This window comes from Leptinotarsa decemlineata, unplaced genomic scaffold (assembly GCF_025532065.1).
Source record: "Leptinotarsa decemlineata unplaced genomic scaffold, Ldec_3_MD MMD2_tig00000882_RagTag_RagTag, whole genome shotgun sequence".
NCBI classification, from domain to species: Eukaryota; Metazoa; Arthropoda; class Insecta; order Coleoptera; family Chrysomelidae; genus Leptinotarsa; species Leptinotarsa decemlineata.
The window spans coordinates 15,736,379-15,757,064 of NW_027412556.1; the positions used below are offsets into that span (position 1 = coordinate 15,736,379).

At 31.4% G+C, this 20,686-nt stretch overlaps 1 protein-coding gene across 2 annotated transcripts in view; it reads right to left on the reverse strand.

Moving 5' to 3' along the window:
- Positions 1-1,225: 1,225 nt before the first annotated feature.
- The window catches only part of LOC111512190 (uncharacterized), a 29,901-nt gene continuing 10,440 nt past the window's right edge, over positions 1,226-20,686 (reverse strand). For both annotated transcript variants that reach the window (XM_074175099.1, XM_074175100.1), the window contains 3 exons: positions 11,071-11,270; positions 10,888-10,991; positions 1,226-7,848 (listed from right to left, as the gene is read on the reverse strand). In XM_074175099.1, coding sequence (XP_074031200.1) covers positions 7,087-7,848; positions 10,888-10,991; positions 11,071-11,270 — 1,066 coding nt within the window. In that variant the 3' untranslated portion in view covers positions 1,226-7,086. The remainder of the gene's footprint in view (positions 7,849-10,887; positions 10,992-11,070; positions 11,271-20,686) is intronic.

A 20,686-nucleotide genomic window follows, 5' to 3' on the forward strand; every position in this document is an offset into this window, starting at 1 on the left:
GGTCAACAGTAGTTTCCATCATATTCAAATACAGTTCCCCTGTTAAATTTTGATCAATAAATAGAGGTCCTACAATATGGTTTCCCAATATTCCAGCCCAAACGTTAATTTTTTTCTGGGTATTGGGTATTTGTTTCCCGGAAAACGTGAGGGTTGGTGTCATCACCCCAATAACGGCAATTTTGTCTGAGAACATTGCCGTTTAAAAAAAAGTACATTCGTCACTGAAACAAATATTGTGGAGATAGGTAGGATGCCTTGCTATGGTTTCCGTCATGATTTCGCAGAATTCTGTTCTTCGATCAGGGTCATCTTCAGTTAATTGGTGTACCATTTTAATTTTGTATGGATGATACCTATTCCTCTTCAAAAGTCTCCACACAGTAGAAGGATACACCTCACAAACATTCGCGACGGAATAAATAGACTGTTCAGGATTTACTACCATCTCACCAATTATTTGCACTTGCTGTTCTTCCGGAATGGACGGATGACCTGGGGGCTTTTTGTTATGTACACTACCGGTAATTGTAAATTTGGATACAATTCCCTCAAATATCTTTTACAGATAGGACGATTCGGAAAACGTTCATTGAAAATCCTCTGTCTCATGAAAGTTACGCGTCGTACCGTAAATAAAAATCGCTTCAATTTTTTTCTTCCAATGGATGAGAATTGACCATTTTAGAGATTGTTGACGTGGTACCTTCCTACTGGTAAAAGCAAAAACTGAATGAGAATATTCTAACTGAATAATGATGTTCATTATCGTACTTACATTTTTTTGTCGTTTTTATAAACAAAAATAACTTAACAAACCTTATCGGGTTATTGGAATTGCTATATGGCAGATAAAAAGGAATATTTCTAGAAATAACAATTATTAATGTGTTTGTATTCAGGAAATTATTAAATGTTCCGCATTATTTTCAATCTCAGTCGACATCTCGTAGTCGATTTACAAAATTCTCAGCACCATTCAATAATTTTCAGTTAGTAAATAGGTCTCATTATTACAGTTTATTTTATGATTTTCACTATAAAGGGTTTTACAAAAACCGTGACACTTGGTTCGCTATACAACAGCTTTATCAAGCGTTACTTATTAATTTGCAAAACCCTTTATAGTGAAAATCATACAATAAACTATATTAATTAATTTTAATATGGATTTTCATCAAGTATCGGCCAGTTTTATTCAATTATAGAAAGTAAGTCTCAAAAATTGTAATACTTCAAAGACAATTTAATACCAACTTTCAAATATCATATTTGCTAATGACATTCGTATAGACACCCATATGCTTCGCCAGTTTTCTGACACCTACTACAAAGTCCGGCGGCAGCTCGAAATTCTTCCACATGGGCGTGGAGCCCTCCTCAGCCGGGTCTGGGGGAACTTTCGTTTCTTTCAGTAGCTGCAGCAACTCGTTCTTTATCAGCGGATTCACGGAGAATCTGTAGTTTCCTGTTTGGCTATTTTTCTCTGCGATGTTTTTGGTCTTTCTGTGCTTGATTTTTTTCTTCATTTTAGGAATTTTCGAATGGAAAAATGGCGTTTCTAAAAGTCTCGTGACAGCAACTGACTTAATTGAAAGTGTCATGGTTTCGTTGTTGAAAGACATAAATTATACATGGTGTGTCAAATTAATGCAATAATAATTACCTGTGGAAAAACATTGTCAGAAATCTGAATGAAAAACGAAAACTAATAAATATTTCTTTAATCAAACATTTTTGACAAAACTCTCAACAATGATCACAATTTTTTTTCAACGAAAAATAGACTATACACTTTCAAAAATTCACGTATATATTATATTTGGCATATTATATTTATTGGATTAAATTTCAAAAATCTTAACGATGAAAACAGTAACAACCTGGGAAAATTCGAGAAATTATTCATTACATATGAAAGAAACTTGACAAAAATAAACTGAAAAAAAAATTACTTTCACGAAAAGGGTTCAATGATATCGGGTGAAATCAATCACGGTTCAAATATAAAATACTCATTCTCAGTACTCACAATTTTTTTCAGATATTTCTCTACTAGGAGTACACTGTTGGGATAAAATTTCTAGTAAATGATAAAAAATGCATTTTAAACGAATCTTCACAGCGGAGTTCAAAAACGTGAAAACGAATAGATTATTTATTCTAAATTCATTGATTGAATTCAACAATTTTATTGTTCTACAAATATTCATGGAATTGAAGTTTATACTTGAAAGGTTGATATTTTATGAAATTTCTTTTCGCTTCCTCTGAATTGCTTATTATCCATATTTTTGAAAAATCCCATTCTCATTCCAAAATAATACTCTTAACTCTCTAAAATATTATTCTTCTCCTGAATATTTCAATATTCAAAGTACTCATACCACATATTATTGTTTTTTTTTTAAATTCGAAATTCAAAACAGTCTTTTTTCTCTATCAATTACTCATTTTGCACATTTTAACCTTTCACAATTTGAAAATAAAACTTGTATTATAAATCTTTATACTTATGTGAAAAATTTTGTTATATTTTTTTTCATATCAGTTTCTCAAAAACTTCAATATCTATGATGTTCAAAGAATATATTTTTTACAGAATAGACTAAAAATAGCACCAATACATATCTATATATTTCAAATGATTATCATAACTCCTTCAGTGAATTAAAATATGAATTATCTTGATTCTATTATATATCCTCATTTTTACATCTTTTTGGAAACGGATCAAACATTTTGATCCATTTTTTTATTATACTAAGCTGCAAATTTTCATTATTTTGAATAATATTAATGCAAACCTGTTCCGACCGGTGTACTTGAAATAATTTTTTCAACAGATTTAGGGAAACAATTCAATTTTAAAATTATCAATTTCCTAAATACCCTAACTAAAAAAAACTCTATCACATCTAAATCACATGTCACTGATTCACTTTCTTGCCTTTTTTAAAAGCGAATACAAATACTGTATTCTTTTTCAAGAAAGGTATAAAATATTCTATCACCTACAATCTTTCCATATTATTAGTTTGTATAACAGTTTTCTGCATACATTAATCAATCACTGGTATTGCTTCACTACTTTTCTATTATTCACGAATTTTCCTTAGAGGTTTGCGGTTTCGCCAATATAAAATTTATCACTTCAATTTTTCAAGAAATTGATAAGACATAACTGAAACTCATATCAATAACAAACAACTATCATCACGTTATGCGCTTAATGAAAGCCTCAAATCAACAATCATTATCTTTTTTTTAAACGATCCACTCTTTCTTTTGGAATAGCTCTAGGTCGAAATAGATATAAACCATTTTTGAGCTCAAATTGCCGATTTTGAAACCACATGAAAAATTACTGCCTCTCAATTATATGACTTGGTTCAGATAGAACATAACGAAATCTGAAGGTCACAATACTTTTTCCTATTTATTTCGTTTATATATATATATATATATATATATATATATATATATATATATATATATATATATATATATATATATATATATATATATATATATTTGTTTCGTTGTTCTTGGGTTTTGGATTCTCTTGGAAAATGGAAAAGTTAAGACGTTTTGCCCCTGGCTAGAGGCTTTTTCAATTGTTTATTTGAAAATTTTTTTTATAACACATTGGATATTTGACTGGTTTCCTGAAATAGAATACAAATTTTGTATTACTGTTGTTAGATCGAAGGTTTTCACGAACAGGAATATGTTGAAATGATTCTTCGGGTTTGTGGTGTATTTTCATCATATATACATAAAAAAGAACAGTGACCAGTGTCAGAACAATAAATTTTCTACATATCTAGAGAAATGAACTTTAAATGTTCAAGCCAGTCTCGGATATACCTACACAGTAAGTTGAATGGACTGACGCCTATCAGAAAATAATCACTCCACTGGCTAGTATCACGAACGGCATTGGATTATATCCGTGACGCAGTTTTTGTAAAATCCTTTTATTGATTAGTTTTTTAATATGGATTTTCATCAAGTATCTGCCAGTTCTATTCAATTATTTCCATTGTAAATTAAAGTGGTGTCATCAGCAAACATTTGTAATTCACTAAATAAATTTACTGTAGCCAAAGAATTGAAATATATAAAAAACAAAACAGGTACAAGTATTGATCCTTCCACCTCACACTTTATATTTTTGGGACTAACTATGCCGCCTATATAGACACATTGCTACCTATTCAATAAATAATTTTGAAATCAATTATAAACTGAACCTTGGATATCGGATACCTGAATAATGCATTATTTGCAGAAGAATTTTATGGTCCACAGGCCTAATGAAAGAACTCCACATTTTTTGTTCAAATCTATATCTAGCTGGAATGGGTCTTTGATAAGATGAATCATGATATATTATTTTTATTTTAACTGACAACCTTCCGCATGAGGTATCTTCAGAATGTCTGCTAAATTCAGATGATTTCAAAAATGTTTTAAAAAATATCTAATGTGAATGATTACCTGGAACTTCTAAACAATATTTACTGGATTCTTCCTGGGCCGAAAAAAAAAACTATTATTCTATCTCTCTAAATGCAAAGATATGTCTTTCAATAGAAGCAGATCAGGACATGCTTCAATTATTTCATGCAGGGTTAAGTTCTGGAGAGAATTTTCCAAATAAACGATCTCAGCACTCTCTTTCAAAGTAATTTCAAAATCAATCAATATATTTTCAACATATTCAAGAAATCCAGTAAACTATTTGGCTATCTCAAGTGTTCAACATTCGAGTTCACCAATAAAGGTGTCTAAAAATATTCATTCTTTGTTCTTGTTCGAAGTTGGCTGGAATACGCATTAGTTGTATGGAATCCCCTACAATTTATTAATTATTTATAATCGATTTAAAATGAAATTAGTTGTTGATAAACTTGAATATAAAATAATTTCAAACCATATGCTTACTTCATTTAAGATTTTGAAAGGTCAGATAGATAGTCTATATTCTGGTTTGTTTCCAGATTTTGCCGTAGTCTTCTTTGGTTATAATATCCAAACGTTTCAACTGAAACCTCTTATAACCAAAGAGGACCACGGCAAACCCTGGAAACCAACCAGAACATTGACGCCAGCTAGGAAAACCTACATTCCCATATTAGTCTACACTCATTAGTGCAAATTCAGTTTTACGTACCTCCATCCCGGCTATGTCTTTGAATAATAGGTTTCCACAACGAATCCAATGACTTAATCAATACAATTCGTTGATTATTCAATAAATTCTCCAAGACCTATCATGTGAAACATTCGAAAGAACGTTAAGTACTTTCAAATCAGATACAAAAAAATCATTTTCTTCTTGGCATACATAAAATGTATATGTAACTATAACTTCAACGTTATCACGATTTAAATGATATATTGTGTTGTTGATTATAAGAAATTAGACATTCTGTCTCTGAATAAATAAATAATATTGTACTTTCGACTTTTTTATACTTTCAAAAAGTAATTGTGTTTGCCAATATAGTTAACATATTTGCCAAAATATTAAACATTTTTCTTTATTTTGAGCCACCAATTACAAAGAACACTAACAAACCCAGCAAAAATACTTCTAAACAGGGTTTCCACTCGATATTTAATTTTTCTACTAAAATTTCGATAATTCAGTGATGAATTCAAGTTTTGTGCTTAGACAAAATTGGCCTGGACTTGATAAAGAAATTGCACATACACCAACCACACTTCAACTTTTTTATTAACGAAAGTTTTGTGGGTGAAGTCACCTTAAAATGAAAAATCCGCATATGTTGATCGATAGTGTGGCCAATAATAATTGTAACAACCCTGTTCTTTGTTGTTACTGGTCTTCCGCCTATGCCTTTAACAATTTTTTTCAATTTGAAAACAAGCTAAAATTGTTTCCGTTTTTGAGTATGATGATGAATCTCATAGATAATTATTATCCTATCTCTGTTTTGTCAAATTTTTCAAAGTTATCATCTAACATCCAATAGTCTTGACTTGGGAGGCCAGATAGATGTAATCTATGTTAATTCCTCAAAGGCTTTTGGAAGGATATATCATGGAATTTTGTTGGAGAGGCTGAATTTTTTGGTTTATCCACAGGTATTATTCAGTTATTCAAATCATATGTTTCAGGTAGATAACAGTTCATTTTTTATAATAGCTATCATTCCAATCCATGTTTCAAAACATCATTTAAATTTTTTTTTTAACTCTCATGATTTATTCTGGGACAGCTCAAAACATATTAAACATGTGATGCAAAATCTGTAATATTTTACTTGTTTTTTTCTACCACTGTACTTGTATCTATTTTTGTAGTAGCATTCTTTTTCTTTTCCTTCAACTTTTGTTATTCTGAAATTACTCTGTAAGGAGATTGTTCAATCTGTTGAACAATAAATGCTATTATTATCATATTGTTTTTCTATCAAATCCTGTTATTCATTATAGATTCTTTTGAATTATAACTGATTTACACGGTATAATTACTGAAAATGTCTAAACATTTAATTATTTTAATTTGTCCCGAGTCAATATCTTACTTAGGAGAAAACTTTTCAACCTCTCTTGAAATAAACTAAAAGTAAAACTTTGGTTCCAGAATATTTCAATAAACTACATTGTAAGTTTTAAATTTCAACTATAGATGAAATAGGAGATAGTTTTACAGACTTGAATCTACAAAACACAAAATAATTAACTTGTAGGAGTGAAATTTTGAGAGGCAGAAATTTTTCATGGCATGTCAAAGTTGGCAATTTATGTAGTATTCTTCTTTTTCAACAGAAGGCCGAGTCTCTTAGAGAAACTAGCCAGTTAATAATCACCGGTAAAACCATATAAATACTAGTACGAGATAAATACCACAGATCAAAAAATTTTACAGTACTGGGCCTGTTTAAATTAGGTATCTAACCAGTTGAAGCAATTCTTCTTCATTTGAAGGAGTTGGCATCCTTTGTTGCGGAAACTGGCCAGCTCAAGAGGAATTATCCTTCTAAACCTGTTACTAACGACCATATCCATAGTCCAGCTGTTATGCACCTCAAACCTACCGACACCTACCTTTTACGCCTGGAAATTCAACAAGTAATCCTTCAACTGATTGGGCAAATTCAGCTTATTGATGAAAAGCCCGGGCTTCCTTCCGAGACAGTTGTGAATCCGAACACGACACATCTGCTTGAGTGTGCGAGGCCTCTTGTACAGGTCCCTAATGATGAACGTCAGCGGCTCGGTCATTTTGCCAGGGACCAGGCTCAGCTGCTGAGTATGCAAGATCTTGAGGCACTCGAAGAGCGGCTTGTGCTGCATCACGCAATAGAACAGCATGATGATCTTGGAAAAGCACAAGTTTGGGTCAGTTATCAGGTTCTCCTTCCTGGATATAAGCATGACGTAGTAGTAGAGGATGTAGTTCTTCTTCTTCCAGATGCTCTGAGAGTGAAGCGGGTGATTCTTTATCGCCTCAGACATGTTCAGCGACAGATCGGGATTGGCACCATACTGAATTAGCGTCAGTGTCAGATCATAGACGTAGTCGATGTCTTTGCAATCACGCACATTCTGAATCATATCCATGCACGACTGCAGGATGTGACTCGTTCGCCTGCTGACCCTCTCGTTCGGGTCTAATCCGTGGGTGAGCAGGACGATCAGCAGGTTCTTGATGAACTCAAAGTTGAGTTCTTTCTGAGCATCGCAGGTCAGGGTGATGTTCTCTGATACGGTAAAGACCAACACATGGAGAGGGGTCAGGTTCGCCCTATAACTGCAGTTCGGATTGGCTCCTTGCTTCAGCAGAATTTTGATGCAGTTCAGGTAGAAGACCTGTGAAAATAAAGAGTACCTAATATGTAGTATTGAGCAAATAGACATAAATCGTTTGTTATAATGAAATAATACCAATTATTGGAAATAGATGAATAAAAAAATACTGTTCATAATTCATGATGCACTCTTTGGTGTAGTAATTAATATTACTGGAGTTTTTTCCCAACACCAACACGTTATTTTAACACCTCGATACGTGTTTCGATCACCAAGTGATCATCTACAAGAGGAAGATCAAACTCCTGTTGAAGATGATCACTTGGTGATCGAAACACGTGTCGAGGTGTTAAAATAACAGTTTGGTGTTAGGAAAAAACTCCAGTAATATTCACTGTTCATAAATATAAAATCAAACAAATATTTTCTGAAGATTATTGCATATTATATGACTATTCATGATGGATTCTCTTTTTTCTTAGAGTCCCTCTCTTGGTGTTTTGATGTCTCATGTCCTAAAAGAAAAACTGTTGTAAACAAGAGCATTAATAATAACTGGATTTCTGACGATGTTGCCCAGGAAGGAAAATATCAAAAAGATATGTTCCATCTAATTTGGCCCTAAGTTGACCCTAGTAATATGGCTGTATACAAATCTAGGCTGAAACAACACAAGAATAACGTTAAGCAAAAAAAGATTAGTTACTTTTCCATTAAAATTGACAATGCCAGTAACAAAACTAAAGAAATGTGGAATATAGTAAACAACGAGCTGGGAACAAAAAGAAAGTGTTATGCTGATAATGTTATCACTCTCCATCATGAATCAGTTGTGGTTAAACACCCTTCTGCTGTAGCAGACCTATTTGTCCATCATTTTGCAAATTCTACTAAAACGGCTATTTCCACACACTTAGGCCAAAATCTAACATTACTTGATCATCCCTTCTATAGCTTGGATGAATTTTTATAGCCAAATTATCTGAATGAACTCATTATCCATATCTGTCATTGCTGAGGCTCAATTATGTGAATATGTATGTATGGATGGGTGTATATCCTATATGTACCATTATTTACTCTAATTCGATCAGATCCTGTGTTTATTTGTGTTTATACATCTGTAAGTGTTATTTTAACTATATTTTAACATACATCCATGTACGACAACTGACTTTGTCAACAAGAATTGTATTCTTTCGACAATAAAGCATATTCTGATTCTGATTCTTTGTACAACCAATACGAATGTTAATATTGTACACTCATTTGAGAATGGACCGATTACTGAAGCTGAAATTAATGCTACATTGAGATTAATGAATAATAAAAATTCGAGTGGATCAGCCTTAGTCATTCCTCTTTTTAAAAAAGGAAACAGAAATGACCTGAATAACTATCGATAAATTTCATTACTTTGTTCTCTTTTGAAATTGTATGAAAAAGTGCTGGCTACTAGAATAGTGAATTATTTAGAGTCATATAATATACTATGTAATAATCAACATGGATTTAGGAAAGATCGTTCCATAGAATTCGCTGCCTATGATTATCTCAATAACATATACTCCGAAGTTTTGATGCCAATAGTTTTGTAATTAGTATTTTTTTTTGATTTGTCAATGGCATTTGACACTCAAATGAAACGAATAAAAACACTTTTGTCTAAATACCACTGGAAAATTTTATTTTACGACCGGTTTGGGGTTTGATCCCAATATCAAGTAAATGAAATGAATAAAAACACTTTTGTCTAAATACCACTGGAAAATTTCATTTTACGACAGGTTTCGGGTTTGATCCCATTATCAATTATAATGGTTTTATATAATATAATATGTTAACAATAGACACATAACTATGTTTGCAGATGATACCACAATGACAATCGCTGGGTCTACACTGGAAGATGTATTAACAAGGGTCAATGAGGTTATTGATAGATTTACGTCATGGTGTGAATGCAATCACTTGATATTAAATACCTCCAAATCTGTTTTGATGAAATTTCATAACAGAAAAAACAACATTCCAGATGGAGTTGATATTACTGATGGAATAGCGATGTCACATGATGTTAAATTTCTAGGAACCATGTTAGAATCTTTAAATTGGGATCTATATATTAATGGGGATCCCAAGAAACTTAATGCAGCATTCTTCACGATTGAGCAGATGAAATTGCTTGTAGATAAAAAAAATCTTTTAAGTATATATTTTGCAAAGGCATATCCGCATATTTCCTTGAATATAATGTCATGGGGACGTGGTAGAGATCTTAATAGAATGTTTGTTGCCCAAAAGCGCATTATAAGACTGATTTTTGATATGGATTATCGTGATAGCTGCAAACCTATTTTTGTAAGGGAAAATATATTATCAGTTCCATGCATATATATATATATATATATTATATATATATATATATATATATATATATATATATATATATATATGTATATGTATATATATATGTATATATATTCAAATGTGTGACTTATGTAAGAAATAATCTTGCATCTTTTGAAACGAATGCTTCTACTCATAATTATCATACACGTCATGGTGGTATGTCAAGGATACCCTCGCACAAATCAAATAAATTTAAAAATTCTCCAATATACAATGCTATCTCACTTTACAATAAATCACCTGATTCAATCAAGGAGTCAAAATCATATAAAATCTTTAAGAATAATACGAAACTATTCTTAATAAAAACATGTTTTTATAGTTTAAAAGACTATTGGAGTGATAATTCCTGGGAATAATTCCCAATGTAATATTATATATGTCTTTGTTTTTAAATTGTAACATTTATATATTAGGTGCCGTGTTTTATGTTTTTATATTTATATTTCATCTTTATTCTTCAATTTGTTATTCAAGTATGACTAACTATTATTTTTATTCTTAATATGTATATAACATATATTACAATTATTGACTTACCATATGTACATTATGTACCGATAGTGGTTAATAAAATTATTATAATTATTATTATTTTTACAATATTTAATACGAACACATAACAATATGTGGTATAATATGATTACAAAAATACTGCTACAGTTTTTGAACAAGGATTGCACTTACTTTCATGGAATGTGTGAAGTGGTGCAGAGGATCTTTATTGATCAGCGGTACCAAACAAACCATCAACGGTACGGAGCCATCTCTTCCAACCACGTTTGGATCTCCTGAAAAAGAAAAATTTGATGTTGTAACTTCATACAGCACAACAATTTTCAACAACTTTGAGAGAGTATTGACACTCACCACCTTCATTTACCAACATGTTGAGTAATTCATAACATACTTCCCAATCTCGAATGTGTCTCAAGACACAAGCTATGGCTGAATTCCCGACGTGGTTTATCGACTGCCTTGCGCCGCACTTTATCAGACACCTCACCAAGTGTAAAACGTCCCATTTTTTCCACTTATCATAGCCGTATTGAGCTTCTTCTAAAGCGTATCTGCAAATTAAGGAATTTTGTGTTTTCTATCTTTTACTACAAGCAATTGTCTATTTAACTCATTTTTCTTTTAATATTTAACTCATAAAGAATATATTGCTGTTATGGTTACAATATTATAAATAATAATAATAAATGTCATTTATTGGTGAATACCAAAGGGCCATAGACCGAAGTCCTTCAGCCAGTGTACAATTTTTAAATATTTGCAGTGATTTTTACATATGCTTACATAATAGATACATAAAATATATACATAATATAGTAAAACCAATAATGATTGAGAGTAAAGCGCGTTTTCATATCTAAATTTTACGTTACCAGTTTATAGCATAATCAAAATATAGTAAGCAGTAGAGTTGTAGGTTGTGGCAAATTATAGATAATACACAATACTAGTACGATTAAAAGGTATTATTTATGACAAAAATCAGTAATGAGCTTGTAATGAGTAATACTTATACATTTCCTGATTACTGATCAGTTAAAATTCATTATTTTCTGTATAGTGTTAGATATTTATTACAACTAGTGGCAACGCTGTACGCAACGATATTTCTGTCTTTGTCACTTTACCGTAACTTCCATCTCATCGTTGCAGTCCTCACTAATGTACTTGCAGCCATGAGCGTATCATTGGTTTGTGAATTATACAGCGTGAATTGTACGTTTTACAGTTAAGTTAGTCAGCAATCGACGTGTTGTGATAACAATTGGTGAAAATAATAGTGCTAATAAGTGTTTAAGCGTTACATAATTATATTTCTTCTCAAACTACTCAAAAAATGGGAGACATGGTCGGGCCTTCCACGTCGAAAAAGGTAAAACGGTCGGAGTCTCGATCAGTAAGAGAAAATCAAATTGTACTGCGAGTATTTCACTGTCTTGAAAGAGATCATCAGCCACCAAAAGAAGACTTTGTGCATATGTGCTGTAATTGTACGTGTGTACCTCCGAATAACCAACCGGGCATTTCTACATCATCAAGTTCCACAATTACAAAAGATAAATTAGTTGATATGTGCTCTGATTATACCGGTGTACCAAAATCAGCGATTTACAAAATACTAAGAGAAGCAGAAATTCATGGGGACGTACAAACGCCAAAAACTAGTAGCGGACGAAAAAAAATCACAGTTGATGAAGAAGCCAAAACCAGTATACGCAGAACTATTCACAGTTTCTTTTTCAGAAATGAGCTGCCCACACTACAAACAGTTCTGGAGGCACTTAGCGATCATGAATTGGTCCCAAAAATGGGTAAAGAAACTTTTAGGAAACTTGTACACGAAATGAAATTTACGTACGGAAAAGTTGACAGGAAAAGCATTCTCATTGAACATCAAGAAATAATAGCATGGAGAAGAAACTATCTAAGAAAAATTGACGAATTTCGGTAGCTCAAAAAAAAATTGTACTTCATGGACGAGACATGGGTTAACCAAGGACATACAAAAAGTATGGCAGGATGGTAATATAACAAGTGCACGACAAGCCTTTAATGAAGGTTTGTCAGTTGGGTTAAAACAGCCATCTGAAAAAGGTAGTCGTCTGATAGTTACGCATATAAGAAGCGACAGTGGATTTTTACCAAATGGTGAATTAATATTTAAATCTAAGAAAACAGGCGACTATCATGAAGAGATGAATGCGGAGGTGTCTGTAAAATGGTTTGAAGGCATCATTCAACTTGTGGAACCTGGGTCTGTCATCGTCATGGACAATGCCCCATACGATAGTCGACATTTAGAACCATTACCGAAACAATCATGGAAAAAAGCAGCAATTCAAGAATGGTTAATTAATAAGAACATCCAATATAACAAAGATAGTTTAAAGGCAGAACTACTTCAGCTAACAAAATTACACACAGACAAATACAAAAAATTCGCAGTGAATGAAATGGCGTTAAGTCGTGGAATTACAGTTTTAAGGTTACCACCATACCACTGCGAATTAAACCCAATAGAATTGATCTGGGCGCAAGTAAAAGGATATGTGGCACGAGAAAACAGAACATTTAAATTAGTGGATGTGCAACATCACTTACAAGAAGCTATTCGAACTGTTTCTGCAAAAGACTGGAAGAAATGCATGCAGCATGTTTTAAAAGAAGAGCAAAAAATGTGGGACGTGGACAACCGTATTGAACACAATATTGAACCAATCATAATTCACTTTGATGATAGCGGTAGCAACAGTGACGAATCTGAGGTTGAAGATTAGACGAAAATTTGTACATTTACATTTATATTATATTCTATTATCAAAAATTTGTAATTTGCATTTTCTGACGATGAGTTTAAGTTACTCGAAAGCTTGAGAATAGTTATAAAGAGTTCACTTATCAATTGCTGCAACCCAATAGTGAAAAAAAGTTATATATATATATTCTCATTTTGTCTTCAATCGAGGTCCGCCTGCCCGGTACTGACGATGCCCAATAGGCTGAAACAGCTGTATACCGGTGGCTCTTAAATTGAAATCAATATGGGAATGATCAAAAAGTATTTCTATTTATCTTTTGATTTTCATGGAATTATTTTCTAGCAGCTTGACTGCATTAACCTTTCTCGATTTTATATATATATATATATATATATATATATATATATATATATATATATATATATATATATATATATATTGTGTTTTTTATTAATATTGTTAATTTATTTGGTACCTACTATAATTACCACGATTATTACTCCGTTTTCATAAGGCCCACCTAATGACTACAACGATTAGGTAAATTACAATATTGCAAAGTTTTAATGAAATAAATAAAAAATGTGTATGAATATTTTAACTAATTGTACTAAGAATTTTTCTTTCATTCTTAACCCTCTCAAAAATTAATAAGCACGCCCCCGATTTGCTGTCAACTGGGCTTACTTCTACTCTCAGTCATTATTGGTTTTAGTATAGATACATAATACATTATATTTCTGACAAAAAAAATTATGACAGTGATTTGATGTTTTCCCAAATAGTTTTTTCCGGGTATTTGAATTTGGATGGTTGTCCAGCTCTTTCCCTACAACATAATGCTTGTAGGGTCTCCAAATTAGTTTCATTTTTGGCAAAGAGGTTTCCTAGGTCTGATAGTCTCTCCTTAATAGGTTTCTCTTTTGTAGTTCTATAAAGCAGTGCGTTTGAGGGATTGTGTAGTATGTTCTGAGGGTGACGCATTTTGGAAGTACTACTTAGCGTAGATGTTTCAGCTGTTTGGAGATTTTTCAAAGCAGGATTATGACAACTTGAATAAATTACATGTGCATATTCGAGAAGTGGACGACATATCATTTTATATATTTTAGCTGCAGTTTTATTGTTGATTCCTCTTTTTTTAAATGTCACACTCCAAAAGTGTTTTCCTCTGTTGATGCATTTCTTTTAATTCATTTTTGTATGGCTGTTCAAGTTGATTTTGTGGTCAATGTTAACTCCCAAGTATTTTACTGATTGTCTGCTTCTTACCATTTCGTTGTTGATGTTTATTGTTGGTAGCGTCTCTGAAGGGTTGTGATGAAAAAGATGAATTGTGATTTTTATAATATTATATTTTTTTTTCAAGAACAGAGTTATCAGTTGAATTTTGTTAGTTGGTTTCTAGTTATGAATAATGAAAATATATCATTGAGGATCAACTTTTGATAATAATCCATCATTTAACCAGTTATTCCTTATAGTGAATTGAATATTACTGGAGTTTTTCCCAACACCAAACCGTGAAAAAAGCTTATATGTCATTGAAACTGTTATACTGTAATCGTTTTATTTTAAGCCAACCTCTATAAAGAATGTTCTGTGATAGTTTGGTGCTAAGCCATTTCAGCTATTGTTACTTCATATATGGGCCATACTTATATGTATCATATAAAAAAAGAATACAAAAAGTGCAAAATTCTTGTTGCCACCTAATTTATGGACTTCGTAAGTATGATTCAATTTCTGAAGCCTTTAAAAACTCCCGCTGACTCAATACGAAAAACCGTATGATTCATCATTTGGGTTGTTTTGTTCATAAATTGATTACCCTTCCCCATTCTCACCTTTTAATACAAAAACTAATTCTGCGTGAATACATTTACTCAAGAAACTAGACATAAAAACAAATTGACTATGCCACAACATCGCACTGCACAGTTTCAGAGATAATTTCTTTTTGGTGCTGTAAAACTCTATAAATCATTGCCCAAGCAATTGAAGAGATTCAATATCAGGAAATTCAAATACAAATATAAAAATTATATCTATGACAGTCAGTAATGTCAACTTTTGCTCATTGGACAAATTAATAAACAACAGATCAATTAAATTTAATTATTTATCAACTCTCTTCAGATGGTAATCACAAATTATTTTTTTTATGTTTCCTATTTCGTGGTACCATCACTGTTAATTGTCTTTTTATTTCTGTATGTTCGCGTGCATTATGGAGTGGTGCTTGTTGGTTGAGTTAGAGTAGCTTTGAGCTAGACTTCGCCAACGAGTACCAGAATCTCCTGTAACTTATTTTCATTTTAAAATGTATCTTTGTATTGTTTTTTTTTGTATTATAAATAAAGCCGATTTATTATTATTATTGTTATTTTAACACCTCGAAACGTGTTTCGATTACCAAGTGATTATCTTCAAGGGGATCACTTGGTGATCGAAACACGTGTCAAGGTGTTAAAATAACGGTTTGTGTTGGGAAAAAAATCCAGTAATATTCATTACTACACCAAAGGTTCCAAACAGTGCATTAAAAGCTTATAATGAATTGTTGAAGTTAAGCACAGTCATGATATGATGCTAATAGATATCTGTTGTTATGTTCATATGTCGTATTGTCTGAATGACATACGAGGGTGGTTCTAGAAGTACCCGGCCCAACAAAGAAAAAATTATTTAATTTTTAACATAATATCCTTACAACTCTGTATACTTTTCCCAGCGACGTTCAATATCATTTAAATAATAAGAACTGTGTTGCTCCTTAAAATAACCATTTACTGCTAATTTTGTTCATTGCGATAATGGATTTGTGAACTGGTGCATTGTCTTGATAAAACAACATTTTTTTCTTAATCAACCCTTATTTATATCTCAGAGGATACTCACGTTAACATCAATCTTCGTGTTAGAATCAACTAGTTTAGTTCATTAGCATAAACTACATTTATTAAAATCTGACACTGCACATAATACTAGGGAAAATGGCAAATATATACCTTTATTAATCCCCAGAACATGCCAAAATTCAATTGTATACAATGGTACGAAAATGTTCAACCATCTACCGAAGCAAATTAAAAATATTCATAGCACTCCGAAATTCAGAAGAGCTGTAAAAATTTTTAATAACAAGACCATTTTATGATTTGAGGGAATTTTTTGAACAAAATTTTGAATAGCTGTGACAGCAATACAAAATATGTCGTATCCATGTCTCTCACTAAATAGTGTTAAGGTTAGATGTGTATGTATGAGTATACATATATGTATGTACTTATTAACTGCCTGTATTAAGAAATCAAAACATTTCATAAAATTATTATATGTGTGTACATGGGTCTATATGTGTATATATACATATATATATATATATATATATATATATATATATATATATATATATATATATATATATATATATATACATATATATATATATATATTATATATATATATATATATATTATATATATATATATATATATATATATTAATATTTAATGTTTTTATCATCTGATAACTCTGTCCTGTTTTGTATTTATAACCAACTGATATAGAATAAATTAGGGAAAACTGTTTTTATATCTTGTTTACTATATTGTTGTGAAAATATTTTATAGTAGCATGACTGTATATATACATTAAGTACATCCACTTTTAACATCCGACAATCCATATTGGTTTGCATAATTTTAATTTTATTTAATTATCATGACCTCCTGCTCATTTTAAGCAGTTAGGATTTATGTGCTATTATAGTTAGAAGCTTTGTCAATAAGAATTCTATTCTTCAGATAATAAAGCATGCTTTGATTTGATAATATTTGCCGTTGATAGTTTTATCTTTTTTAAAATAGTCAATGAAAATTATCCCACGTGCATTCCAAAAAACCGATACCATGACCTGGCCTGCAGATGAAATGGTCTTCGCCTTCTTTGGAGCCCGTTCTCCCTTTTGAATCCATTGTTTTGATTCTTCTTTTGTCTCAGGTGTGAAGTGATGGACCCATGTTTTAGAAACGACGAAAGAATTCTGCTTTGTTGCCGTGAAACTTCGCTAAACATTCAATTGAAAGATCTTCATGGCACTATTTTTTCTCGAGTGTGAGCAAAGGCGGCACCCATCTTGCACATAGCTTTTTCATTTCCAAATTTCCAGATAATATACGATATACCGTACATTTTGAAATGCGTACTGAGTCTGCTAGCTCGCGCACTTTCGGTCGACGATCATTCAATACTGCTTTGTGGATTTTCTTCACCGTTTCTGGAGTCGTCACCTCATTTGGTCGACCATTGCGATGCTCATCTTGACAGCTTGTACGGCCTCGTTTAAATTCTGCTACTTAATATTTTACTGTTGTAAATGAAGGAGCAGACTCACCTAGAGTAGAATCCAGTTCAGCTTTATATTGATTGAGCTGAGGTCTTTTAAATGAAAGTATAATACCACATAACGATGACCCATTTTCTCTAAATTGATGGATGTAGCCGTTACTATGTGGTACGAGATCATCTTGAAAAATGAGAAATTAAACTTTCTATGATTTTTACCACTTTTATTTGTAAATAAATAAAAGGTCCTATAAGGACCTTTTCAAACTAATACAATTAACTCCTTATAATATTTAGCAATGAAACTGCTAATACAATACATATATAATCAAATACGACACCACTATGTGTTAGTCAACTAAACTCAGGAATAAAATTTCAAAGTATAAGTACTACAATAAATATACATCTACTTAAAATATCACAGTTGTTAGTCAATATAAAACACAAACAAAATACAAATATAGAATACAAAAAAAAAGTTTATACAGTCAAAATTTACATTATATAAAGGCTAGTTCATTCACCCAATAGATGACTCTTCAACTTTCTTTTGAATAATGCAAGAGTGCTACATTCTTTAATATTTTTGTTCAAACTATTAAAAGCTAACATTCCTGCATGGTAAATGGATTTCTCAGTACACTTTTTATTTTTAACTCCTACATATATGTTATTACGCATTCTTGTATTATAGTGATGATGCTTCTCATTGTATTCAATATGCCTACTCAGGTATGTCGATGATAGGTGATTATTCATTTTATATATCATTATCATTGTATAGTAATATACGAGATCTGTCACAGCCATCCATTGCAATTCCTTCAGCATTGCCTTGATTGGTGTCTTTCTTGGTTTTCTTAATATGATCCTCATGGCTCGGTTTTGCTGTTTTTGTAATCTATCCATTTCATTTTTATTGGCAGTATATATTATCAATGCACAAAATGTAAAATGTGGTAATATAAGTGTGTTATATATTATAATTTTTGTAGATTTTGTAAGTGTTGGCGAAATCCTTCCTAGAAAGCTAACATTTCTTGAGATAGTTTTTATTACCTCTTGTACGTGTTCTTTGAATGTTAAGCATCTATCAATTAAGACTCCAAGATATTTCGTCGCACTAACGGTTTCTATGTCTATATTATCAATATGGATATTTAAATTTCTGCTTTCAAGTTCATGATATCCCGTTTTATTAGTAAATAAAATGAATTTTGATTTATTACCATTTAATTTCAATACATTATAACTACACCACCGACTTATTTTTTGTAGTTCACTATTCATTGTATCTATCAAATGTTCCACATCATGTGCACAGTAATATACAAGTGTGTCATCAGCAAAGAGATGAATTTTACACTTGTCTACATCATTAACAATATCATTTATATATATTAGGAATAAGAGTGGTCCTAGTGTACTGCCCTGAGGTACTCCGTTGTTATTGATAATTTCACAGGACATTACATTATTAAGTTTTGTTACTTGTCTTCTACTATTCAGGTAATCTTCAAACCATTTATAGACTGTACCGGATATTCCATAATTTTTCAATTTAAGCAGGAGTCTTTTCCTATTTACTGTCTCAAAGGCTCTTTTCAAATCTAAGTGAACTGCTCCTACATTCATATTTTGATCTGTCCACATTTTCCAGTCAAATAAAACACTTTGGACCACTGTTTCGCAATTATGCCCAGTTCTAAAACCTGATTGATTTTCAGTTAGAATATTATTACTATTTAAAAAATTTAACATTTGTACATAGACAACTTTCTCAATTAGTTTTTCTATTGCCAACAAAGTATTTATTGGTCGCATATCACTGGCTTTACTTGTATTCTTTACTTTTGGAACTGGAATTATTGTTGATACTTTCAGCATAGATGGAAATGTACCGGTGTGTAGGGAATAGTTGACAAGGTTTAATAATGGGCCTTTTATATTATGATATACTTTTTTCAGGAATTCCGTTGTTAGATCATCATCGCTACCTTTATTTTTCATTGTCAACAATATATCATGTAGCTCCTCAAAACTAATCAATTTGAAATCACTCAAATGTTTTTTTGCAGTGTTTTGTATCCTTATTTCATATTGTGTCTCAATATGTATTTCTTCTACTAATTTATTGATACTTTCTACAAAATATGTATTGAGTTTATCAGGAATCATATTAATATCTACTTCTTCCTCATTGCCAATCTCTAACTTGGTGAATTTTGTTCTTTCTTTTGGTGACAGCAAAGGTTTCAGTGTTTTCCACATTTTTTTGGGGGTCACCACTACAATTATCTATTTTGCCCTTGTAAAATATTGATTTTTGTTCTCTAATAACTTTCACTGCATTGTTTGTGATGATGTAATTTTTTTTTGGAAATATATTATTTTTTGTTTTTCAACTGAAAGTTGTCCATAAATTAACATCTTTACGTATTTCATTAGACACACTTTGCCAGAGTATTTCATCAGATAAAGTCTATTACCATAAAAAAAAATTGCTGCTGAGTAATGAATTCACATTCAAGTATGTTATTGAGTTAGTGTTATTATTATTTATACACAGTTCAAAATGCAATTTTATATTGTGCTCATTTATAAAGTTATTAAGTACCTTTCTATTTTTCCACACTGGTACTGTCATCACAATAACGTTTGTGTAAGTACTTATTTTTTTTTAGTATATCAATTGCAAATTCATTAACATTCACTCCTTTCAATATATTTAATAAGCCACCCATTACAATAACATGGTCTCTTTTTCCATAGTCTTTGGTTAAGGTTATTGCATCTTCCACAATTTGATTTAATAATGCATTATGTTTTATAAAAGATGTTATTGTATATTCATT